Source organism: Mastacembelus armatus, chromosome 23 (assembly GCF_900324485.2).
Source record: "Mastacembelus armatus chromosome 23, fMasArm1.2, whole genome shotgun sequence".
Taxonomy (NCBI): Eukaryota; Metazoa; Chordata; class Actinopteri; order Synbranchiformes; family Mastacembelidae; genus Mastacembelus; species Mastacembelus armatus.
Genome location: NC_046655.1, coordinates 14,653,161 through 14,678,605, shown reverse-complemented (window position 1 = coordinate 14,678,605; position 25,445 = coordinate 14,653,161). Strand labels below are relative to the sequence as shown.

Sequence of the window (25,445 nt, the reverse complement as noted above, 5' to 3'; positions counted from 1 at the left end):
TACTGGAGCACTGCACAGAAAACGGTACAAATTCTTGGCACCTTTTAGGCAACATATTGGTGGATGAATCCTCTCATCATCGGAGCCCATAAGAGGCCTATAGAGCTGAAGAAGATCGGCAAGCTGCCCATCGCCATGAGAGCCCTCACCAACTACCTGCGGCTCAAAGATGCCTACGAGGATCAGAGGGTGAGCAGATGGATTTCAGACTAAAGCTATGTTCCAGCTGTATGGTCTTCCTATTATTAACTCTTCCTATTACATAACTATATGAGAAGAAACAAAAACATCTCTGTGTATCTTTCCACACAGACAGCAGAGGATCCGTGTCGTCCCCCGTCAATCTGGCGCTCCATGTACCGAGCATTTGGACGTCCCATCCTGCTCAGCAGCACTTTCCGCTACCTGGCAGACCTGCTGGGCTTCGCCGGGCCGCTCTGCATCCTAGGCATCGTAAAGCACCTGAAAGTCAACAATGACACTAACACAACAGACAAGGGCGTAAGTATGAGACTCTGTGAGCCAGAGAGGCCGGTATGTGAGTGTGGACTGATCTGTTGGTCCTCAGTTTGATCTCGAAATGTATAAATGAAATAAAGAGCGAGTGAAAGGCTTTAATTCTGCGTTTACACCGTACTGGAAGTAGGTTGTGACAGTGTTAAAGTGTAGTGTATATACAATAGCTTCTACAGATTGCTATATAAAGTGGTACCCACTGCTCAATCCAGAGTTCCCCTTCTGACCCCGACAGCTGTGAGATATAAAATTACTGCTTTGACTTGGTGCACAAACTGATGCAGTTACGTTTTAACACAGACGACAATGTGAGGAGTTAACGTCACGTTTCCCTCTAGAGAAATCACTTTGGAAATTTGAACCTGTGTTTGGGCTGATGCTCCTAGAGGGATCAAAGCCTGCTTCACTTTATTAGTGCTAAACTGTGGGATGACTTCACGCACGAACTGTGTCTCTGCCTGTTTGTGATGTTGGGTGGTCCAGCCAACCAATGAATGCCTTATTCCCAGTGTGATGTCACCAAGGCGTTGGCTGCAGTCATTATGTCACCGTCAGAGTCTGCGTGACTGCATGTCTGAGTGTGTGCAGGACGACCGTGACGAGCTGCAGAAACTCACGTACTTGAATGTGCTTTTGCGTCATAAATTAATGAATGATTAATCGGTGAGAATTGAAATTGTTTGGCAATAGACTGATCGATTAAATAAATAATCGTTTGGCCTGAATCCGTGCACTCTGTCGTTCCTGATACTATGGATTCTGCGGTGTTTGTTAATCAATACCAGCTGGACCAAACCGGGAGCTGCCACACTACAGCGATACAGAACAGTACTGTGCACTGGGGGTGCAGCAGGCAGAGAGAAGGCAGACACATTCACAGACTGTCCATTTGGCGAAGGAAGAGACTCCGGCAGTGCCGATCACAAACATCGACTGTCTTAAACCCATGCCAGCAGAGGTCATAATGCAGGCAGGTGTTAGGAGAGGCAAAGCAGATGCTGTTCTAATGACAGTATTTATTAACTCAGTCCATTTGGCTCGACCCTGTTGTAGCTGATGTTAAATGTGAGCTGCTGTTGGGTCCCTGCCTGATCTTATAGTGGGCACAATGGGCAGCAGAGATAAAGAGCAGAGCAGGGCTGCATTTCTGAGTGACATGGAAAATTTCCCACTCAGCTCACACTGTATTTCACTTTAGGACACAGGGGGATCTGCTGAGCATTAGACTGAGCTTTTTGATACTTCTCAGATAAATATATTTATACATTATCCACCAAATATTGCACCTAATCTGTGCTTTCAGGGATTAAAATACTTACATGATGAACCAGTAGCTGGTTCTGTTGAATCTGTGCCTGGAAGAGACAACAGATTTGGCTGGATATATGATTTGGCAGTTTTCTCATACAAGCTCATGGTCACATGATCAGTTTCTGTTTACTTTGTGCAGAGAACTGAATGTGTTGAACCTCAGTGTATTTTCTGTGTATGTGCTTGCAGGACGTGTATTTCGGTGTCCACTTCATGTCTTCCTCCATGCTGCTGCAGAACACTTCGGTCCTGGCTGTTCTTCTCTTCCTGGCTCTAGTCTTACAGCGGACCTTCCTGCAGGCCTCGTACTATGTCACCATTGAAACAGGCATTAACCTGCGGGGAGCTTTGCTGGTGAGTGAGGAAAATGGGTTTAGACATTTTATTTCCATACTGATGCGTTGGTTTGAAAACACAGGACCAAAGGTTGAGCTGAAAAAATGTTATCAAAACACGTCATTCTGCAGATTGCAGCTATGCCAACCATAAGTTAATGTGGATGAATCACTCAGTGGGATAAAGCCTGTCGCATTTACACGTCATCTCTCCATTAAACCACAGGAAACTGCTACTATTCTCATAAACATCTCACAGACAACCTGTGCATCAGCAAAAATATTTTAACATGAATGCATCATATCCATCATATTAGTGTTGTTATATTCTATTTTCATGTCTTTTTTTTTTTTAACTAGGCAATGATTTACAACAAAATCCTGCGTCTGTCCACCTCCAACATGTCCATGGGAGAGATGACACTGGGGCAGATCAACAACTTGGTGGCTATAGAGACCAACCAGCTGATGTGGTTTCTCTTCCTCTGCCCCAACCTGTGGGCCATGCCTGTGCAGGTAGGAGAAACTAGACCTCCGTATGTTACTGACTACACTTCACAGCCACAAATACACCTGCATTTTTTAAAAACCTGCATAGTTTCAGTCACGACATTTTTCTCATGTTTTCTTTACAGATTGTGATGGGAGTGATCCTGCTGTACTATTTTTTGGGCTTCAGTGCCTTGGTTGGAGCATCTGTCATAGTTCTGCTGGCTCCGATCCAATATCTCGTAGCTACAAAGCTGGCAGACACACAAAAAAGCACACTAGTAAGCCTTGTAACTATTCTGAGTAAACCATCTAATTATAATTGTTTTGTTTTGAAATACGTCACATTTACTGCAGATTTTTCTGTAGTTCATTGATGTAAATCCATTACTCTGTAAGAGTTGGTAACTATTTTGTTATCTCTTCCAGGAATACTCTACAGATCGTCTGAAAAAGACCACAGAGATCTTAAAGGGCATTAAGTTGCTGAAGCTGTACGCCTGGGAGAATATCTTCTGTGACAGTGTGGAGGAGACCAGAGGCAAAGAGCTCACCAGCCTCAAGACCTTCGCTTTGTACACATCTATATCCAGTAAGATGAAAACATGAGTCTGGATTATTGTATGACTGCAGAACATAAACTTTGTATTTGTTATATTATTGGCAAAAACATGGATACATTATTGGCTCTCTGCATCTACGTTTTAGTATTATTTGAAATCATGTCATGCTTTCTTATTGATACATGTTGTGAAACAGTTTTAGCTGTTTTTTTTTATTGTTTTTACTGTAATTTGTCTAATTTACTTTCCTACTTTGTTTGAAGTGCTGCACTAAAACCTGTTGTCTGTCTCTATGCAGTTTTCATGAATACTGCTATTCCCATCGCTGCTGTTCTTGTGGTAAGAAAACTTTATCACCTCTGTAGAGGGTGGTAATCTGAGAATGTGCTGTTTTTCTGTTTTCTTCAACATAACATGATCTGCCAGACGCATGTTACGAATTAAAACCTTGTCTTATAGACGTTCGTGATGCATCACTTAATTGATAAAACTGATCCAAGTCCTTCCGAAGCCTTCGCAGCCCTGGCGTTGTTCCACATCCTGGTCACCCCTCTCTTCCTGCTCTCCACTGTCGTCAGATTTGCTGTGAAGGCTCTGGTCAGGTTAGTGTGTGTAAAAAGCTGCTACTGGTGAGGCCAAGACCATTTAGACTGGAAGTGAAGGAGATGTAGACCTGACTAAAGAAGGGAGAGACACTGGACATGCTGTGTTACAAACTGGATGTGGTTCCTGTGGTGAAACTAGGTTAATGACCATAGATGAAACCTGACTTCAGTGAGGAGAACCTCTAAGCTCCTGAGAGATTACTGGTATTATCACAATCACATGTATTCTTGGACTGTGTGTGTTCACAGTGTCCAGAAGCTTGGTGAGTTTCTTCAGAGTGATGAAATCGGAGATGACAGCTGGAGAAATGGAGACATGTCTGTTTCCCTGGAAGCTGGAAAAAAACACCCAGGGGCGGTGAGTCCTAATACCATTAAAGGGATGTTGAACTTAAAATATATCTTTAATTAATCAAAACATAATCAAGGCATGAAGTCATAGAAGTTATATTTTCCTTTAATATACCATAGAAGTCTAGTGCCCTGAGGGCTGCACAAGGAGTTTGTTTGGTATTGGTGTTACTGAGGACAAATCTTCTCTTCAGGCAGCCAGTCTTCTTTTAAAAAGCAGGAATATACATTTTTTCTCATGTCCTCAGTTTAGGTCTGAGGCATGTGCAGGTGACAGATGTCATATTAAATGATTTACGCCTGATGAAGACTTTCCCAGCATTCACCCTGTATTTAAACAGACGGTATTAACAAAGCACACTGACGGTGCCAAAAAATCACTTTAAGGTGCTGAGTTTAACAGCCGGTGTTTCCTCACGGACAGGGTTTGGATCAGATGACACTGCACGCGTTCTTTCCGTGTTACTCCAGGTAACTTGCGTTGTTTCCGTTTTGGAAACAGGTTGCTTTACCCAGGTGTTCAGGGACATAATAACATGAGCCCAGAATCCTGCTGGGACAGGATCCTAATGAGCAATAAGCACTTCCTCCAAGAAATATTCGATAGAGATGTACAAAGGTGATAATAACACAGAGTAGCAGTGGTTCATTTAAAGTAAATGCAGGTAAATGTGACAAAATAGGTGAATAGTTACAACATCCACATATATGATAATCAAATGTGTCATAATTCACTGTAGCCCTGAGAGTGTAGTATAAAGTCACAGTGTTATTTCCTTACAGAGCAGCACCCATCAGTAAACATCATCATAGACATTAATCCTGCGGCCGTCTAAGGTGTCCGGCTGCGGAGGGTGTAATGGTGACTATGGTGTTGCAGTGGGATTATCGCTGGTCTAAAAAAGAGCACAGAGCTGAGGGACTCACACAACTCTTTAGCAGCATAATGGTTTTTAAATAGGATTGTAATGTGTGATGAAAAAACTCTAATGGAACATTTTCATTATTTTATTACTTGCACATAATGTCAAAGCCTCATTTTCAGACATTTTGTGAAAGCTTCTCTGAAGCCAAATGTTTATATAACGACTTTTATTTTTTGTAGTATACCAGGATTTTGGGAGCTAAGGGGCAAAAACTGCCATATTATTGAATTGCACTTTCTATAAAATTACCAACAAGTGGAAGTGTGAATTCTCTTTTTTCTGCTTCAGTTTTAGTATCCTAATGTGTCCCTAACTCATCTAGCAGTATCCCTGCCAGATCCCACATTCATCCATTCATCCCTGAATCCAATGGAAACGTAAAAGCAGAACTTCCTGTGTGCTAGAGGACTTTAGGATTATAAGAACAGGATAATGTTGTGACTCTTTGGGGGGAACATCCTCTAGACCTAAATCAGAGGGAACCCCCCACGTCATCTTCTCCCCAGGGAACTAAAGCGGATGCAGGAAAGTCTATTAGTCAGTACTAACATCAGATCTCTTCCTCCCCTCACTCCCATCTCTCCCTTGTCCTTTTCATATCCCCCTCAAGACCAAAGTCATCAACAGGAAGCAGCCAATGCGCTACCAGATGGACAACTATGAGCAGCCAACCAGGCGACAGATGAGACCCACGGAGACAGAGGACGTGGCAGTAAAGGTCAGGGTCAATGTTCACATGCTGGGGAGTGTCTGAAGGGGGGTGAGGACAGAAAAGATACCAAGGACATAAACTGTCAAAGGTTTGATAGATATAACATTATGGATTCAGAAAAGAATTGTCCCGTTAGCAGGACTGACCGGGTTCTTGTCAGTGAAGGACTTTTCAGAAAAAATCCTTATGGCATTTATTTTGCTGTTTCGTTCACAGTTGATGGGTCTTTATACTTCAGATCTGTGACGTGTTTCAGTAGAAAACGTTGATGTCAGGTTTGCTGAAGTTCTCCAGGCTTTTCTGTGTGAGACACTGAGCGAGATGGTTAATGAACTCAGCTTTCCAGATCTCTGCCTGGCACGTTCACCGTCCCTCTTAGTCATAAAGTGCGAGGAGACCTTGGGGAGTTGACAGGTTTAGACACTGAGCAGTGAGTCTTCATGCATATAAAGCAGGTCATTGTGATGAACAAGAAAATAACAGAAGAGACAAACACAAGAATGAAAAAGCAAAATCTAAATGTTTTCTGTTTGCTGATATGACAGTACAGATCATTACTGATATTTACTTATTTCAAAACCATCTTACATCAAGTGGAGGTCATTAACATTCATATAGTCACGTAGGAGATGCTTCCTATTATTATCACGTTTTGACTCTGCCAACAGCTGTTTCATATTTTTACATCTCTGGAATCATACATGTGATGGATGTTTATGTGTGTGTCTGTGAGTGTGTGTGTGTGTGTGTGTGTGTGTACTCAGGAAGTGTAGGATTCACATGAGAATTTGTTGTCCCTCATAAAGTGCCTTGTGTACGTGTCCAACATTTTCTCAGCCACTCTGTGAAGGCTGCTCTTCCTGTCTTATCCCTGTGGAGAGACGCTGCCGACCAGACAGGGGTCCCCTGGTTAGAGTGACAGACCACTGGAATACACCCACTAGCACATTTGTCTGTGCAGGATTTGATCAGCTAATCATTTCAACTGTTCACTGCATCACTTGTATATATTACATAGTCAGAAGCATGTGGACAGGCTAACATTAGACCCCTGTGTATGGCTGGTTTGGGCTGACGTCTGTGCCGGCCAGTCCGGTGCTTCCATCACCAAACTGGGAGAACCATTTCAAGCACCGTGCACCAAGGCCACTGTCCTGCTGAAACAGTAAAGGGCCAGCCAGACGCACCATCTAAACGTGTTCTCTGTTATATCGGCTGCTTTGTCAGGAGAGAAAAATCAGTAAGTGAAGAAGAAAGATGGGAATAGACATTCAGCAAAATGTCACAGGAGTCAAATTGAGGATGTTGTAATTCTTGTTGTTGTCGTAAAGCCCCAGGACTCCACTCACCCTAAAATTATGATTATTGAAATGATCTTTCATCCTCTGTGACATGAAACGAAGCTTGTAAACAAACTGTTCTGGATTATTTTCTCGTGGCTTCCTGCCTTTTGTATCTGTCTTTGCTTAAAGAGCAGGGACCCCACATTTTATTTATTTTAATGTTTCACTCCCTTTTTTTAACATATTCCATCCTTTCTCCTTCCCTCCCCTCCTTCTGGCTGTATATGACCTCTCTTTCCTTTTTTCTGCTCCATCCTCCCTTAGAAATGTTTTACCCAGTAGCCACAGTATCAGTTTATTTCTTACACATTAGTTTGATATGTAGGTTCAGACATGTTGCTGATGCCTGGCTGTTGTTACCTAATCACTTAATATGAGAAAGTGAGAAAAAATAACAACATGAATACACCTCTGAACATAAAAACGTTTAATTAAACTGACAATGGAGGAAAGATGCTCTTATCTCTAGATGTTGTTTAGGATCATGGGGAGAAACGGGAAGAATAGCTGGGGGGGGTGGGTTGTCAGATAACATAAACATAAAATAAACAAATAAATGCAACAGATGGGAGGAATGTAAACAGTTCTAGCAGGAAACAGGGTGACAGATCAGTAAACACAGATTGGCCTGTTACATGTTTCTGTGCTGTTGGACCGAGGTCTTTTTCTCTGGGACATTTCATGCAGTGAAAGACTCAGATAGTAGACGGACAGTTCACACTGCCATCTGTAACTTAAACACTCACCGTACATGAACAGGACTGTCTGTCTGTCTGTGTGAGCTCACTTTTGGATTGTGGTGTTTTTGGAGCCCATATTATTTACACAGACCTTTCTCACCTTACATAAATGAAGACTAATAAAGTTAAAGGTACTCTGATGTGTTTGACAGAAGGAGAATGTGTGAGGGTTTTCTTAAATTAAGGCTGGATTCCATTAAGATGTCCCAGTAATCAGACCTGTAAAAATAGACATTTGTTTTCATTTGACTTTAGTGTTCTCCTGTCTTATTATTATTATTTTGAAACTCGGCACATTTCAAAACATTAAAATACTGTGTAATAATAATAAAGTGAGGATGTAAAACCAGATTGAGAGAGAGTATCTTTAGTGAAAACAACTCTGAACAAAATTAAATGTCATTGCCAGTTCCAGGGGGCATAGTGTATAGTTCTGATTACAAGGCCCTTTGAAGCAATTTTCAGATTTTTGAATATGTAAGTAATTTTTGCTTGATATGAGTCTTATTATTTTATTTCTAAGTGTAATTATTATTGTCACTGACCCTCTTTGAAAACTGAAGAGAGCGTGAGTCACTGAACCGAGCCGAGCACCTGTTCTTCTTGTGTAATGACATTTTCTCTGTCAGAGTTCACTGAAACAAACTCTCCAAAATCTGAGAAATGCATCCAAAGGGGGGTGTTTGTTTTGGAGTCCCTCATAGCACGAGCACAGTAGGTGTTCCTGCTTGTGTAATGCAGTTATGTCAGCAGGGTTCCCTGCAATGAACTCACTGGTTCTTAAACTCTGGGTCAGGACATTAAATGGGTCATACACTTTACTCTGGTGGGTCTACACATAACAGGAAAACGGTCTATAGTCTGTTACATCATAGTAATTTACTGTGAGCCTTGAATAATGTTTCCACAGCTGCAATTGTAATATTTCCTTACTTCATCCTTCATTAGTCTGAATGTGCTGTCTGCACTGAATGGCTCTTCATATTTTTCTGTTTTTGTTCAGGTGGCCAATGGATTCTTCACCTGGGGCAGCAACCTGTCGACACTGTCAGACATCAACATCCGCATCCCCACAGGTAGGACTAACCGCTCCACCAGACGGTAAATCCCTTACAGCAAATCCCAGATTCATCGACTCATCAGTGTTTGAATTAACGTTTGAAATATTTTGTAGTATCGTCTAATTCAGGAAAAGAAATCAAAATCCTAAAAAGGCAGATGTGGATAACCTGTTAAAGTAAATTTGTCCCACACAGTCGTCAGTCCACGTCAGTCAGTTTGGCCAATTTAAACATGTGATTAGCTGAACTGACTAAAACTGAGCAGCCAATGAATATGTGAACTTATGACTATGAATTACCTTCAGACCATATCAGTCTCACCTCCAAGTGGCCCAAAGGTGCAGTGGTTTTACAAAATGTACACAATATCCAGAGAGCACAACTACGGCGTCATGACTGTAGTGGGATGAGAAAAACACCAGAGTTCTGAGGTGGCATCCTGGAGAAAAACTCAATGAGAATATTGTGTGTTCGCAAACACAATGCCCTGACAGAACGTGACCATACTGTCTGGTTCTGTTCATACAACACAGAGTTGTTATTTTAGAAGCACTGTTCTCTGCTAGTGTTGCCCATAAGTTCAGGACCTCCTTATGGCTGCCAGAGTGGACCTTGCATCACAGGAAAGCCTTGTCCATTCAATTTTATTATTGAAATGTTATTTTATTCATCAGAAGATTCCTGCTGCCTCAGAAATTGTATGAGTGCTCTGTAAAAACCCCTGAAAACGGGTCAGGTATCAGTCTAGATTCAGAGGTAAGGTTCCTTAATAGTCAGCTAAAAGGTAAAATTCATGCTCGCTGCTAAAGTGTGAATGAAACACCTGCTGCTAGGGAAGTGCAGTAATGCTGCAGCCATGGCACTAAAATAACAAGTGTCAGGTCATGTTCAGGAGACTGCCAACAGCTGGGTCGGGTAGTATATCACACACACGCGCAAACACACACAGACAGTTCCAGCTTCCCCCGGGAAGTGACTTGTTCACTATCCCAGTCGTGCTACTACTAAGACAAACAGGATCTGTTCTGCCAAATGCTAGTATAATGTTATTTGGAGAAACTGACGAATAATAAACTCTCATTTTTGTAAATGAATAAGTCAGACTTTAATATGCTGTATTGGTTCAATATATCTGTGACCCCATTGGTCAACAAAGTGTTATTTGGTGTAGCTATAGTGTTTCCCATGAAATCTAAATGAATCTAAACTCTAGTTCGTTATATTTGACTACACATTACACCGACAGTATCTTTCTCAATTTTTCTATCCAGGTCAGCTGACAATGATTGTGGGCCAGGTGGGTTGTGGGAAATCTTCGCTGCTGCTGGCGATGCTCGGTGAAATGCAGACCATCGAAGGAAGCGTCTACTGGAGCAAGTAAGACATTATAACCATGCCACTTTGTTAATATTTATTATTTTCTGTTTCTAATCTTAGTACCCAGGTATGCACAGGTCGCTGCAAACTGAAATATTTTTATATTTAGTCTTTTTTTTTTTACCAAGCAGTAAAAGATTTCCAATTTTAAGAACAACTGGTGCATTGTACAAATAAAGGACTCAGTGGCTTAGAGATAACTTAGATATGAATTAGTAGCTTGTTGTTTGTACACAGAGTGAAAGACTCATCGTTTGAGAGACGTCATCTATGAATTGGCATCAAATGTCGTGTGTAATTTAATTTTCTGTTCTGAGGGTTATAATAAAATTAGATGTTTCAGTTATTAATTGACTTAATCTTAAAATGTTTTCATTTATTAATGAGTGATGGAAAACTTTTATTATGGCTTTTATTATGAAACTACCATATCAGTGTTCATTATTTATTTGTTTCCATTACAACAGACACATTACTGTCAAATTAGTGTCAGAAGCTTTACAAAATGACTGGGGAATATTGACTTAGCAGTATTCTCTCTGTGTTTTACCCTGGAGGTGATTTTATTGTGATGGAGAGTAATGAGCCATTGAAATGACTGCTCCTACCACTCTGTCATTGCACTACTGGGCATGTATTTATCTTCAAATTGAATCTGCATACAGCAATAGACAGATTATGAGATTGGTCTTTGTAGTGTGTGTTTGTTTATCATGCCACTGACTCGTACGGTCTTTTCCTCATATGATATAAGGTAAAACAGCAGCCACCACAGATCCATATCTGCCTCTCTGGTACTTACTTGGTCAGTTTGAGTTACCTACTGTACATGTTGGAATGATATGGTTTTCACTGGTTTTGTCATACTAAGTAGAAATTCCTAAAAGCCAAATAATTTTACTGTATTTTTGAGGGCCAGCAAGGAAAAGCATTAATTTGATGCACGTGGGCACTAATTTTTCAGTCTTAATGTTAATATTAGCTACCACATCCTAAACTGATGTTTTGTTAATGGAGTTTTATTTTGTCTCTGTAATATTATTACTACTAAACATTATCATCTAAAACCTTAGGTCTAAGAAATGCAGCTTTCTTTCTGCATATTCTAAAAAAGACTTGTCAGACTGAAGATGCACATTAGTTTTAATAAGAGGCTCTGCGGCCACCAGGGCTGCACACTGTCCTTTGCTGTGTGTGTGTGTGTGTGTGTGTGTGTGTGCGCATGTGCACATCTGTGCCTGTCTGTGTGCGATTGCATACATACATGGATGTTTGTGTGTCTGGTTTCTTTTTCTTTACCTCCTGCCTTCTTACCATATCAGGCTGCCTGATTTTGAGATGGTCCGCGAGGGGAACATAAGGTACTTTCTCTCTGATCTGCTCTGTCTACAACATAATCATTTTCAGAGACTGTGAACACTCACATGTGCTTGTTAGCCATTTAGCCGAAATGGTTTATATCACTTCTGAAATCCATGGTAGGAGTGAAATGCAGAAAATAAAGTTCACCTATAGCTCTAGATGACTGCAGCTAAAGCTCTAGAAACACAGATGGTGATCTCCAGTTGTTTTCTATTTGTCTGTGTTAATTTCAGATAACCTGTTTTCTGTGTTCACTACAAATAGACACATACTTTTTAGATACAGGAGAAATCAGGAAATTCCAACACATACGTGTTAAAAAGCCGTGTTGCCTTAAAACAACACTTCAAAACTCTCCAGAAACTTTTCCAACCTGTCAGTTTAGTCCAGGTTTACTGGACCTCTTGACATCTTGTCTGGTCACTGAAGTTCTTATCTGCCCCCAGAGCTGCACTTCATACATGTTTATATGAGATGACATATGTTAAATATAAGCTAAAACCTACAGTTGAGCTGCAGACACTTGTATAGTGTCTCCTTCTGTAAAGGCCTTTAACACAGAGCATCATCATTACACCCTCACACCCTCACACTCATAAAATATGAGACATCATTGTCGAGGAAGCCACCAAACCTAATTATCGCACACAGACAATGACTGCATCACTTACATGGCTGTTCTTTTCTGGGTGGGAAGGTTAATTCGATTAACAGTTGGCAGGCTGTCACTGTGGCTTCATTGTCTGGGGTTTTGCATGAAAACTGTCTTCTTGTTTCTTTCCTCCCCCTCTTTTCTCTTTTCCATGTTTGTCTCAACAGAACAGAAGTTTGTTAGTCTTGTCTCTCTGTCTTTGACCATTTGCCTTCTGTTGTGTTACATATTCTTACAATCATAAGCACCAATATGCACACAGTTGGTTGTAGTGGGCTCGTTCTAACACACTGACGTGACTTTGACAGTTGGTCAGAGACAGAGGAGACTGACGAAGACATCAGGAGGTATATGTTCTTCTTCCCATCTCCTGCTTTCTGTTTCAGCTCTGAAGTGACCCTTTGACCCCTCATTTGCTGCTCCTCCATTTGCTTCCATCTGTTTTAACTTCCATTTGTTTTATTTTTAATCCGCTGCAGTAAGACAGATCTCCACCACAGTGAAGTATTTCAGGCTGTGCTGTTCATTGACACATACATACATAATTTAAAGATGACTCACATTTGTTTACATCTTAACATCTGTCTCACAGTGCATTACAGTATATCGTCCCTTCCTGCAGATTTGTATGGACTTTTGAGTGAGTGAGTGGACTTTAAAACTGTTAAAATAATACATACAAAACAGGAGGGGACTAAAATAACAAATGTTATGTTTAATATAAAATATATATTTTGTCTACGAGAGGATGTTGTAATCTCGTTTATTGTGTAGTGATAGTTTTCTGACCATTTAAATCCAGAATGATCACAAGTGCTGCTTTTCTTCCTGTTACAGCAGCATCATGCTAGCATGTACGTGTTCAGGAACAACTGCATCAGCCTTCATCAGTGTACTTTGTTCTGCGCCGCTTGTTACTCCTCTTCTACTGAGGATTTTGTTGTTTTTGTGCCATTTGATCCTGGTTTGTGCTTGTAATGCTGGGAGTCACTGGCCTAGCTCAGACTCTAACATACTGCAGGTTTTTTATTTATACAGCACAGTGTCGTCACTATACATGAGATCCGTTAGGCAGAAAAGAATTTATTAGTTTGTATCTAATAATTCATGAGCGACCCAAAACACATCATGGAGTAGTACTATACTACTGATGGAGTAGTATAATCCAAGGTATATCCCAACAGAGGGCCAGATATCAACTTTAATAAACAGCAAAATCCAATGTTGATGCCTGTTTCATATAGTAGTGATGAAGAATCAGATAGGAAATACTGAATTAAAGGGAAATGTCATGTATGTTTACTATGTTTATATAATAAAGTGCTTTCAGAGAAAAATCCAGTATTTTCTTTATGCTAGTTAAACTATTCTCTGTTCTTGACTAGTGCAGCTACAAACCTGTCACTCTGACTCCCAGTAGAGTGTTACAGCATTGTTGTTCTTATTGGTGTTTGTATTTATGTTTGTGTTGCTGTAGTTGGTGTTATCGTCTTGCAGCTCATCATTAACCCGATCCATGATTCATATTTCTCTCTCATATATCTGGCCAAATACTTTTCGTGTTGTGGTGGAGTTTGACAGCTTCCAAAACATAATCCTCCCGCTCATCCTCCTCCTTTATGTCTGGTTGCTGCTTTCATAAAGCTGATGGAGCAGGAGTACTGATGTGATATTTGCTTTTAGGCACAATGTTCATCAGTGTATTTTTGCTATCGGAATTGGATTTGTAAAAAATAACTGTTACAGCAGCATCATGATAGCATGTACGTGTTGATCTTATGTTCTCTTGCCTTTCCTGTAAATCACACAGGTACTGTGCATAAAATAGTTAACAGTAATGATGACTTGCACTTGCATCAGTATGCAGTAACTGAGTTCTAATTAAAACTTTTTACTATAATCTTTACAACTTATCAAACAGCTGAATGATCTAATTATACTTTATATTTCTACTGGACAACTTGTCACATAAAGGATGAAAAATAAATGTGGCTCTCACTGATGAGCCTTAATAGGGTGAATGAGGTGTAGCTCTTAAACACCCACCTTATAGAAATAATAAAATGAATGCAGCCTTCGCAGTTTATTGGAGGTGTATTCAAAACTTCATCAGTCATTTATTGTTTAGCGCAATTCACGTGAAATGCTCTGTCCACGATGATTCATCTGTCAGCAATTTAACCACAGTAAGGTGAAACTGCCGAGCGACAGTGGATCAGTACTCCTTCTCTTTGAAGCTTTATGAATGCGGGACTTGTAGTTCTTACCTGGCATCTCTTTTCCTCTGTTTCCCATGATGCACACAGCAAGAACAGACACTCGGTGGCCTACGCTGCCCAGAAGTCCTGGCTGCTCAACGCTACAGTGGAGGAAAACATCACCTTTGGGAGCCCTTTCAGTAAACAGAGGTGAAACCCCCACACACCAAAAAATCAGTCAATTTCATTTCTTTCTAACTGATGTTTTGAATATTAAGATGCTGAGGTTGTTTCTAACAAGACGTGTGTGTGTGTTTTATGCTTGTAAGGTACAAAGCTGTGATTGATGCCTGCTCTCTGCAGCCTGACATTGACCTGCTGCCCTTTGGGGACCAAACAGAGATTGGAGAGAGGGTATGTACAGGTGAACACATGTCAGCACAGGCTAGCCTCTGAATACACTGACACTTTGTACTTTAGGTGATGCGAATATATTTCTGTTGGTGGTAAATGTCGCTATGATTCAGGGCATCAACCTGAGTGGAGGTCAGAGACAGAGAATCTGTGTGGCCAGAGCCCTCTACCAGAACACTAACATTGTCTTCTTGGTGAGTGTTTTACTTTTCAGATTTTTATCACCATGTAATTACATCTGATGTTTTAATGTGAAACCCTCTTTCTCTACTGGATGAGTTTCTATCTAACCCTCAGTTGGCCTTTGGGATGACGAGGTGTCTGTTTCTTACTCATTTCTCTCTCCAGAGTGCAGTCATGTGTTTATCCTTCTAAGGAGTTGTGTAATTTCCTGTTGCCATTGGAAACTTTAATTGGTTATCAAGCATACATTCCACAATAAAGTCTGTCAGTGGCATACTTTTCTACACTCATCACACTCTGTAATGTCTCGAGCAGTAAGATGTGTCATTTGTAAAGCTGTGCAATGAGCAGGGATGTTGACTTTCTAATTAACATTATTTCACTTTGCATGTGCAGCTGTTTGTGCTTTTCAGATCTGATCTGATCTGAGGTAGATGTACGTCATACACAATAAAAAACATAATTCGGTCTCCGTTAACATGCACACACTGTAGAGCGCTCACACATCCAGTGAAAGAGACATTATATTGACATTATATTGATAATATGGGACAAATGTAAAGGACACGAAGAATTTGTGTTTGGTGCTTGCTTAAAATCAGAGACCAAAGTTTCTCTTTGCTTTCTGAGATGTACCAAATTCCCAATATATTGGAATGTGATATTCCAAGAATTTATTTGGGATGCAGTAGATATGTTTACTGTTTGGTTTTTTTTTCCATCATACATTTCTTTGTTCATTTTTGGGTCTCTGTAACAGCTGTTTCCAAACATGTGTCTACTTTGAATAAAAGCTGGTGTAATAACACATAAGTGAATCACCATAGACAGGACTCAGCTGATAACAGGTCCTGGCATTTCTGTACCACAAGAACTTTTCCTATTTTCCTATTTCCTTGTTTTCTTTATATCTTTTGTCTCACAGGACGATCCTTTCTCAGCATTGGACATCCATCTCAGTGATCACCTGATGCAGGAAGGAATCCTGAAGTTCCTGGAGGATGATAAACGGACTGTGGTCCTGGTCACCCATAAACTGCAGTACCTTATACATGCAGATTGGGTAAAAAATCATGAATTTATATAACAGTAACTTCTGTACAGTAGCACAGTTTTAGGGCTAGAACAACAAATATTCTAATAGTCGATTAATCGGTCATTTATGTTTTCGATTAATCGTATTTTTACGAAAGGATATAGAGGTCTGTTTTCAACGTCTTGTCAAAACATGAACCTTGAATGAGTTTGCCACACATGTAATATGAAAATAACACTAATGATTTTTTTTATGTGTGATGTTTATTAAACAGATCTTAAATTTTATTACATTAAAAAAATCACTTGTTTACTAGAATTTCACACTTAACTCAAAAGTGAGTGGCGCATTAACCCTAATAAAGCGACATGCTTTCAGACGAGCACTTGAACATTGCTACCATAGTGTATAACAACCATAGTACACAACAACCATAGTATATAGCAACCATAGCAACCGGGCGCCGCAGCATTGGCTGCCCACTGCTCCGGGTTTTGTGCACGGTGTGTGTGTGTGTGTGTGTGTGTGTGTGCACTTGGGTGGGTTAAATGCAGAGCACAAATTCCAAGTATGTGTCACCATACTTGGCCATATAAGTCACTTTCACTTTCACTTTTTTTTTAGTACATAACAACCATAGTATATAGCAACCACAGTGAAATGCACCCGTCAACCTGCTTGCCTGTCAATATCGCTCGCATTTCCAAAGTGGCCTGGGATGGAGTCAAAGTCCTGTCCTGAATCAGTGTTTTAGTCTGCCCTTTGTGTGAGCTCTGTTGTGTCTCCCGATGTGGCTGCAAGTGTTGAAACAACAACTCCAGACTGATTCTCATGACATTGCAGGAGGCTTATATGTGAAAACAAAAACATTTAATCCACATTGACTCCGACCTGGTTAAGGGGGGACATGGGTCTTATGCTTGTGTTTTAGAGTCACTGTGGATTAACATGAGATATTTTTGTCTCTGCAGCTGCTCATCCTCACCGTGTGATGCCGCACGCAGCTGCATCTCTAGCTCTAACTAATCGATAAATACATTTGTTGCCAACTATTTTAATAATCGCCTTATCACAAAATCGTTTCACTTTATTTAACTTCAAAACATAAATTTAAACCTAATATTTAATGATAGTCTTTGATTTGGTTTAGGTTTTTATGCGTTACTGAAATATTCTCTGATCTTATTTTAAAGCTTTTTATCAGCATCCATTCATTTAGCGCGTGGTTCATGTTGTCCTAATGTTTCCTGTGTGTTTTGTCCAGATCATAGCAATGAAGGACGGCTCTGTACTAAGGGAGGGGACTCTGAAGGACATTCAGACTCATGATATTGAGCTTTATGATCACTGGAAAACCCTGATGAACAAACAGGACCAGGACCTGGAGAAGGTAGAATGACAGGGTTTCATCTTCATCAGACAACACGATCACTTCCACCACACTCTGACATACGACTGTACCTTTCCTCTGTGTTAGACTATGCAATCTGTTTCCCTTCAATGGGCCACAGAGCTGATTTATTTATTGATGTGGGCAATAACAATAAAATCTTCTTTCTCTCTAATGTAATGTTGCTTTTCTTACGCACTGTGCTGGTAGGACATACAGCAGGACAGTCAAACAACACTAGAGAGGAAAACACTGAGGAGAGCTTTCTACTCTAGAGAGGCCAAGAGCCAAATAGATGACGAGGATGAAGGTAAGAGATTTCTGGTGGTGGCTATTTTCATCAAAAGTCTGATAAACGTTTAGTTTCTTATATTATCAGCCTGAGTTTTGGTAGTTTGGTTTTGTTTGCTTGAATCCCACCGTTCTCTCTCCCATCAGAGGAAGAAGAGGAAGAGGAAGATGATGACAACTTGTCCACGACCACCAACAGACGATCAAAGATCCCATGGAAGGTAATCCGTCTATACAGCTACACACACCTGTTTGACACACAAATGTTCTCTGCAAGCACAGTTTTTCTGCAAAATAAATAAATTCAACTGCATTATGGTTGCAGTGTTAGCGCCTCAAAAAAAAGTGTTTGTAGAAATGCGACTCCATCTGTGAGACTATAAATTCACCTTCATCTCCTCAGGTGTGCTGGTGTTACCTGTCCTCTGGTGGCTACTTTATGGTCTTCCTCATGGTGTTCTCTAAACTCCTCAAACACTCTGTCATTGTTGCCATCGACTACTGGTTGGCTTTATGGACGTCCTCCAAAACCAGTGGAACCAGCCCGACTGATAGTATCAGCAGCAGCAGAACAACCCTCACCTCTGAAACTTTGGTTGATGAGGTACAGTGTGACTGCATGGGTTTATTTTAATATATGTGTTACTTTAAAGGCTGATTCTGATAAACAAAGGTAAAATAGTGTGACAGTGACAATCTTCAGATTTTCAGTCAATATCCGGTTTTCCAAAGTTGTTTTTTTTTTTTTTTTGTAGCACCAAAGTTTATTTTTCAGGACCAAAGTTGTCACTGCTGAAATGTTGTTTCTGAAATGTTGGTTGTGTATGTGTGTGACCCACAGCAGGACTCCTACTACCTGCCAGTGTTTATCATCCTCTGTGCAGCTGGAATCACTTTATGCCTCATCACCTCTCTCTCTGTGGAGTTTCTGGGTCTTTCTGCAGCCACCAGCCTGCACCACAACCTGCTCAACAAGATCATCCACGCGCCCATCAGGTGCACACACACAAACACACACACGCACACAGAATGTATTGATCTGCTTGCCAGAAGATACCTGCTGTCACTTTAATTTAATTCAAGGGCACTATTGAGAGATACCGAGGTGCAAATATAGAAATTCAATAATATTTTGAGGTTTTTAAGTTGTGACTAAGATGAATGTATGTTAAACTCGTGGCCTGCTCACTGGTTCATTGTGCCCATGTGTTTGCTTGTTTGTATTAGTTCCTGATTGGCTCAGTGTTAATAGGGGGCTACGTTTGTTAGGTTTGTTAGGATGGTAGACTTGTTTAAAAGACAGAGAAGCAGCATTTCACAAACAAGTCCTGGTTCTAAGAAAGCACTTGTGAGTTTCCACCAAGCGACTGCACTTGATTTTTGTGGTTTTGTGTGTTCATGTTAACCACGCTTTGTCTGGCTCAGTCAACAACCGTAGTCGGTTGCATTAGCTGATATGTCTCTCTGTCCTCTTTTCTCTGGGGGGAGGAAAGGTCTGATGGTGGGGTTACTTAACCTTTCTTCAAATGGAGGCTGGAAAAAACATCCAAAATGTTTGCTTTAGGTATTTGCATTTGTTACCTCCCTCCTCAGGTTCTTTGACATCACTCCCCTGGGGCAAATCCTCAACAGATTCTCAGCTGATACTAACATCATTGACCAGGTAAATAAGGATCAATAACAGTGTATTAGAGAATTATAACTTATTGTCTAATTAGGTTGTTTAGAAAAGGCAAGATTTAAACAGATTTCCTAAATATTTGTCAGGTCATAGTTGTGTTTTAACCAAACAAGAATACACTTTCCCTTTGTTTCTTTTTGTTTTTTTAGCATATTCCTCCTACTCTGGAGTCTCTGACGAGATCCACGTTGCTCTGTTTGTCGGCCATCGGGGTCATATCCTCCATCACTCCTGCTTTTCTGGTCGCCTTGGTTCCCCTGGCTGTGGCCTTCTACTTCATCCAGAAGTATTTCCGGGTGGCCTCCAAGTCAGTCTGCAGTGTGTTTGTTGTGGATAGACTGCACTGATGTTGTTTTTGGATTTTAACACAGTTTAAATGTAGTTAGATGAAGTGAGCAGGAAACCTATTGGATTCATTGGGTCAAAATTAGTTTAAATTTCAGTGTTTTTAGAAAATCAGTGTTTTCCTCTATAGAATAAACTAAAAATACTGACTCTTATTTGTAGTATAATTTTTAAAACATTATCAATGTCCAGATTTTACTATGTAACTTTTGTAAAGTTTGTCTTTACAGAAAACACCATACAGCACACGTACATACATAACATAACATACCATACTCAGTTTTGCTTAATTGTGTAATACCTGTGCTTATTTCAGTACACATATCTATAAGAAAGTGCATATAATATGTATATATTGTGAATAAGTTATTATTTCTCTCAGGGACCTCCAGGACCTTGATGACTCCACACAGCTTCCTCTGCTCTGCCACTTCTCGGAGACCGCTGAAGGTCTCACCACAATAAGAGCGTTCAGGTACAGCCAGTGACAAAGATCCTAAGGATTAGGATTTCAGTACTTAAACTTACACAGAAAGTCTTACTGTAACCAAAATAGGCCTCATCTGAGCTTTTTGTCGTGTCCTCAGATGGGAAAGAGCCCTCACAATGTGGCGGAATAGAGAGATCAGTGCAGCCAATATATGGGAATGAAATGCGTCTATTAACTGCACAGTTAATGGTTCAAATGTTGGATCCTCTTGCTCATGTTTCATTTTTCAAAGTGGACTTGATTAATTGGTGTCAGCAGGATCTCCCTCAGTAGCTGCTGAAATAGTAAATGTTACAGAGCCACTAGAAGTAATATTAATGTTAGTATTTGTGGTTTTCCTGTTATCTGTAGTGACAGGATCATTCCTTCTGCCTTGTGTTGTAGTTATGGTTGTATTGCTAGAAGCAGCAGCGATTCCTTGTATTTCTGTCTTCACCATCTTTCCCATCGTCAGTATAATCCAATATTAAACAGCTCTCACGCTTTTTTCTCCTCTCTTCCCTGAGGACTTCCTCTTCCTCACACACACACACACTCACACAAATACACAAACACACACAGAAACAGTGAATCTGGTGTTGAGACAGATTCTTGGAAACCATGGGATAGTTCCCATTATCATTAACTGCTGGTTTCCCTCCAAACCAAGTCTGGGTTAGAAGGCAGTGATTTTTCCTGGGTGAAAACTGCCTTAATGGTACAAGAAGTAGCCCAGATTATAACAACCCGCCCACTCAGGAGCCTTAAACTCCACACCACCATGCATGAGCTGTATTTGGAGGCATTAGTGGTGTGTTGTGTAAGTAATGTAGGTATAAAATGTTTGTTTCAGACACGAGGCTCGATTTAAACAGCGCATGCTGGAGCTGACAGACACCAATAACACAGCCTACCTGTTTCTGTCTGCTGCCAACCGCTGGCTGGAGGTCCGCACGGTGAGAAGCACTTTCATGAACATTGTCTCACATGGTTGGTTTTCTCGCAGATGTTAGTGAAACATATCATTGTCTAAAGAAAGTCACTACATGACTTTACATCACCTGTTCTTACTTTATTACTTCTCCTCTGTGCAGGACTACCTTGGAGCAGTGATAGTGCTGACAGCAGCAGGAGCATCCATATGGAGTTTACGTTACGGTCTGCCTTCTGGAGGCCTGGTGGGCCTCGGACTCACCTACGCCCTCACCGTGAGTGTCTTTTTATGCAGATGTTATTTCACTAATGTGAAAAATTCAGCCTCGTGTTGAGAGCACTGTGTGCCTTAAAATAATCACATGACTTTACAGCTGTGCAGGTTTGTGGCACCATGAGGTTCAGCTGGCAGCTGCAGAGCAGAGCAAACAAACCGACACTAATACATCAGTTGTTATTTAATGTGGCAGTGCAGCCTAGTGGTCAGAGAGGCTGTTCTGGAAACAAACACCTTAAACATTTGGCATTTGTGAAAAAATGAACCATTACACCACAAAATCAACTGGATTTTCAACTTTACTATTCCAGCTTCTGATGTTTGATACTATGGATTTTATCAGGGTTCTCCAACAGCAGATTTTTGTGTGTCACTGTGCAGGTCACCAACTACCTGAACTGGGTTGTGAGGAACCTGGCAGACCTCGAGGTCCAGATGTCAGCTGTGAAGAAGGTCAAAAGCTTCCTCAGCACAGAGTCTGAGAACTATGAGGGATCTATGGGTAACTGAGTCCTTGTTATCAGGCTGACATGCACTAACATTAATCCAGTCTTACACTTTAGTGTTACACTGGTTGCGTCTGACATTTTAGTATATTTGATAATTCAGACAGAAAAATGTTTAGAATAATCTCACTGCTGCATTACATTATCTCCTTTTTCACATTTAGGTACTTTTGTAATATAACTACTAAAATTATCATCGGACATTAACTTTCCCTAATTACAGACACACCACAGCTCAGTATGATTTTATTTTCTAAGTACAAAGGCATGAAAACGCGTTGATGATTGCACAGAACAGTTTTATCTTAAAAACCTAAAAGTCCAGGAGCTGTGTTTTGGGTTTAGGGCATGTGCTGTTTCTGTGGGGTGATGCTGAAGGAATTTATTCCTGGCAGGTCAGATAAAAAAGTATGGAGCATGATTTAACTTGTATAATGAGCAAAGTGCCATTGAGATTACTCATATCTAACCGTGTCAAAGTAAATCTAACCAAACCCAACCTGTTCAAGTCTTGAACAAAAAAGGAAAAGTCTTTAGTGAATTTGCCAAAGGTCCTTTCATCAACACAGAGCAGCTATTTTGGGAAACATAACAAAAACATCTCAGAGCCTGACAGATGGCTGCAAGAAACAAAGAAGGTGAAGGAAAAAGGAATAAACAGAAAGAGCCAACAATAAAATGTTAAAAAAGGAGAAAAGCGGCATTAAGGGCTTCAGAGTCTCTGTCTTTCATGTACGGCTCATTTGTCTCAAGAGTTCTCAGCCTTTAAATGACCCGTGAAACCATTAAATCCCCAAACCCCTGAGTGACAGAGAACAGGAAGATTTTCCTTCTCTGACATCATGGAAGCTCCCAGCAAATTGATAAACGTGTTAGACAGGCCAAAGTTAGGGAGGAGCAGGGGATGACACACAGTCTGTGGCAGAAGATCTATAAGCACCAGATAACAGTCTCAGCCCAAAAACCTGTTGTTTCATGTCTTCTCTAGTTGATATACTTTTAATGTTTGGGGGCTCAGGGGTTTACACAGTCAGTGTGCTTCAGGATAAGTGAGAGTTAAAATGAGGCAAAGCATTAAACCCATCTGTGTTCCTCTCTCTCTCTAGACACCTCTCAGGTGCCCGAGAACTGGCCCCAGGATGGTGAGATAAAGATCCAGGACCTGTGTGCGCGCTATGACCCCATGCTCAAACCAGTGCTCAAACACGTCAATGCCTACATCAAACCGGGCCAGAAGGTAATTACCACGATGCTGTGAGAGAGCGGAGTGGGGCTGCATTGATCGGTGTGCGGTACAGTGGAACAGTTATACCTTTAAGGGTAGAAAAACACCAATACTGAAGGTTCAAGATTCAACATTTCTTCAGATTTGTTCTCTTCTTGACTAAGATCCTCAGAGAAAACATCATTTGAGCAGGAATTCACCGACCAATGACCGAGTGTGTGCTGCCAGAGCTGCTGTTAAACTCACAGGATTGTGTTAATCTGTGTGTTGAAGCGACTCTAGGTAGCAGGTAATTCACACAGTGCTGCTGGGAGAGAAGGACCTCACATCACAGTGAAATGTCAAAGTGTCTATAGGCAGAAGGGAAAGTTCTCAAGTGACCAAGGAAAGAGACATAGGGACGTAATGTTCCTTGTCACAGTGGAGATTTATCACTTTATTGGATCCACAACAACAGCTACCTGCTCCCAGCTCCTCTCCAACACAGAGCAAAGTAGCTGCCAGTGGAAAAATGTTTTATCTGGTTTAACTGTTCCAGCTCTGCTTCAGGTCTTTTTTGGTCGTCCAGGTTTTTCTTTGCCCTGATAAGTTCACCTCAGTAACGTGGACCTGACACTGGTATCACACACGTGTCTGATGTCCCACCGCAGTGTGAAGCTCACTGAGCGGCCTCTCCTCTTCCCGACAGGTGGGCATCTGTGGGCGCACAGGCAGTGGGAAGTCTTCTCTGTCGTTGGCCTTTTTCAACATGGTGGACATCTTTGAAGGTGGGTCTGTCTCCCGTCTTACAGAGACGTCGTGTTGTCATTTTTCCACCTCTGTCGTCTGTGTTGCGGCGTCAGTTTCTATTCCTGCACTGTCTCCCATCTTTCTTGGTCCTGCTCTCTTTCACCGAGCGCTGTATGTTTATGTTTCGTTAAAGGGAGAGTTTCTCAAGATAATCTCTTTTCTGTTTGGGAACATTTCCCTCAGGGTTGTTGCATTGAGTAGCTCTTGGCCCGGACTTCAACTTTCATCAGAAAACAGCACAACTCTGTTGGTCGCTCGGTATGACTTTCTGTTGCTTAGAAGAATTTCCTCTGATCTACTGACAAGATGAAGAAGATGCACTTAAACATATATTGCTGTTAGACAAGACGGTACTTTCTATTTAACATCACAGGATAGTTGAAGTATAGTTTCTGAGTGACTCAGTCGTTCAGTGGGGTTAGGGTCCTCACTGAGAAGGGAGGGAGTTCAGGAATCATCAGGTTTTCTGGGAAAACTGGTCTTACTCTATATTTAGAAACACGATATGGATGAGACTGAATTATTTGTAGTTTCCAGTAATTATCACGATGGAGCTGACATTGCTTGTATTGTTTATTCCAGCTGCATGCAGCCCTTTAAACTCGGCAATAATCACCCTGTAGTTTACAGTTCCTTTCTGAAGTCTGAAGTGCTGATCATAAACTTTTCAGTTTGCAAACCAGACTGTGTAAATCTGCTCCCTCTTAGTTCCTCTGACTAACTGGGACCATTACAAATGTGTCCCCCTTTATCTGTTGGACCCTGAAAATGTTTAGTTTCATCTATACATTAAAAACCATTAGACTCTAATGTTTATTTTCCAGTGGTGACTGGGATTTGGTTTGTAGTGGGAACATTAGTTCCATGAATGTATGTAAGAAAATGTTTTTCAGTTTAATTTGTGTGATTACGATCCACTCTCACTGAACTGCTCCACATGCTTTTCTCATTTTTGGATTAGCAAAGGGAGAATAAAGGAGCACAAACCATCTCACAGCTGCATGCCCTCAATGATTAGCTGACCCAGTTACATGATAACAAAACATAACAAGAAAATCTAGTTAGATCTACAAGATAATTCCTGACTTGAGGGTCAGAAGATGAATTAGAGAAACCACAAGGTAATAAATGTAAAGTAATGTTTTAAAAACATATTATTTGTTCTAACTCTTGATGTAAGCATTCACATCATCAAATCAAATTATATTTACAATGTAAAGCTGCTGCAAAGCACATACAGGATAAATGTCATTCGATGAGATTTAATGGCAGAGGTAGAATGAACCAAAGTCATCTGGTTTCCCTGCAAAAGATGTTCAGCACCATCCATAACCCTCGACCATCCAGCCTGTGTGATATTACTGT

The 25,445-nt window shown here is 40.8% G+C and overlaps 1 protein-coding gene across 11 annotated transcripts in view; it reads left to right on the top strand.

Annotated features, from left to right (window-relative positions):
• The window catches only part of abcc9 (ATP-binding cassette, sub-family C (CFTR/MRP), member 9), a 39,528-nt gene that overhangs the window by 7,653 nt on the left and 6,430 nt on the right, over positions 1-25,445 (top strand). For 5 of the 11 annotated variants that reach the window (XR_003296863.1, XR_003296866.2, XR_003296865.1 and 2 more), the window contains exons 7-37: positions 49-189; positions 313-501; positions 2,017-2,181; positions 2,523-2,678; positions 2,798-2,932; positions 3,081-3,243; positions 3,513-3,553; positions 3,674-3,816; positions 4,069-4,177; positions 5,707-5,814; positions 8,895-8,967; positions 10,224-10,329; positions 11,652-11,690; positions 12,652-12,690; positions 14,650-14,751; positions 14,871-14,955; positions 15,069-15,149; positions 16,064-16,201; positions 17,439-17,564; positions 17,775-17,874; positions 18,003-18,076; positions 18,259-18,459; positions 18,697-18,851; positions 19,449-19,518; positions 19,686-19,843; positions 20,264-20,356; positions 21,204-21,306; positions 21,445-21,558; positions 21,942-22,062; positions 23,173-23,303; positions 23,980-24,058. Coding sequence is in view for 3 of the 11 variants with exons in the window: in XM_026326563.1 (XP_026182348.1) it covers positions 49-189; positions 313-501; positions 2,017-2,181; positions 2,523-2,678; positions 2,798-2,932; positions 3,081-3,243; positions 3,513-3,553; positions 3,674-3,816; positions 4,069-4,177; positions 5,707-5,814; positions 8,895-8,967; positions 10,224-10,329; positions 11,652-11,690; positions 12,652-12,690; positions 14,650-14,751; positions 14,871-14,955; positions 15,069-15,149; positions 16,064-16,201; positions 17,439-17,564; positions 17,775-17,874; positions 18,003-18,076; positions 18,259-18,459; positions 18,697-18,851; positions 19,449-19,518; positions 19,686-19,843; positions 20,264-20,356; positions 21,204-21,306; positions 21,445-21,558; positions 21,942-22,062; positions 23,173-23,303; positions 23,980-24,058 (3,538 nt within the window). In the remaining 8 variants the exon portion in view is untranslated. The remainder of the gene's footprint in view (positions 1-48; positions 190-312; positions 502-2,016; positions 2,182-2,522; positions 2,679-2,797; positions 2,933-3,080; positions 3,244-3,512; positions 3,554-3,673; positions 3,817-4,068; positions 4,178-5,706; positions 5,815-8,894; positions 8,968-10,223; positions 10,330-11,651; positions 11,691-12,651; positions 12,691-14,649; positions 14,752-14,870; positions 14,956-15,068; positions 15,150-16,063; positions 16,202-17,438; positions 17,565-17,774; positions 17,875-18,002; positions 18,077-18,258; positions 18,460-18,696; positions 18,852-19,448; positions 19,519-19,685; positions 19,844-20,263; positions 20,357-21,203; positions 21,307-21,444; positions 21,559-21,941; positions 22,063-23,172; positions 23,304-23,979; positions 24,059-25,445) is intronic. The other 6 variants (XR_003296867.1, XM_026326564.1, XR_003296868.1 and 3 more) reach the window with 5 other exon arrangements.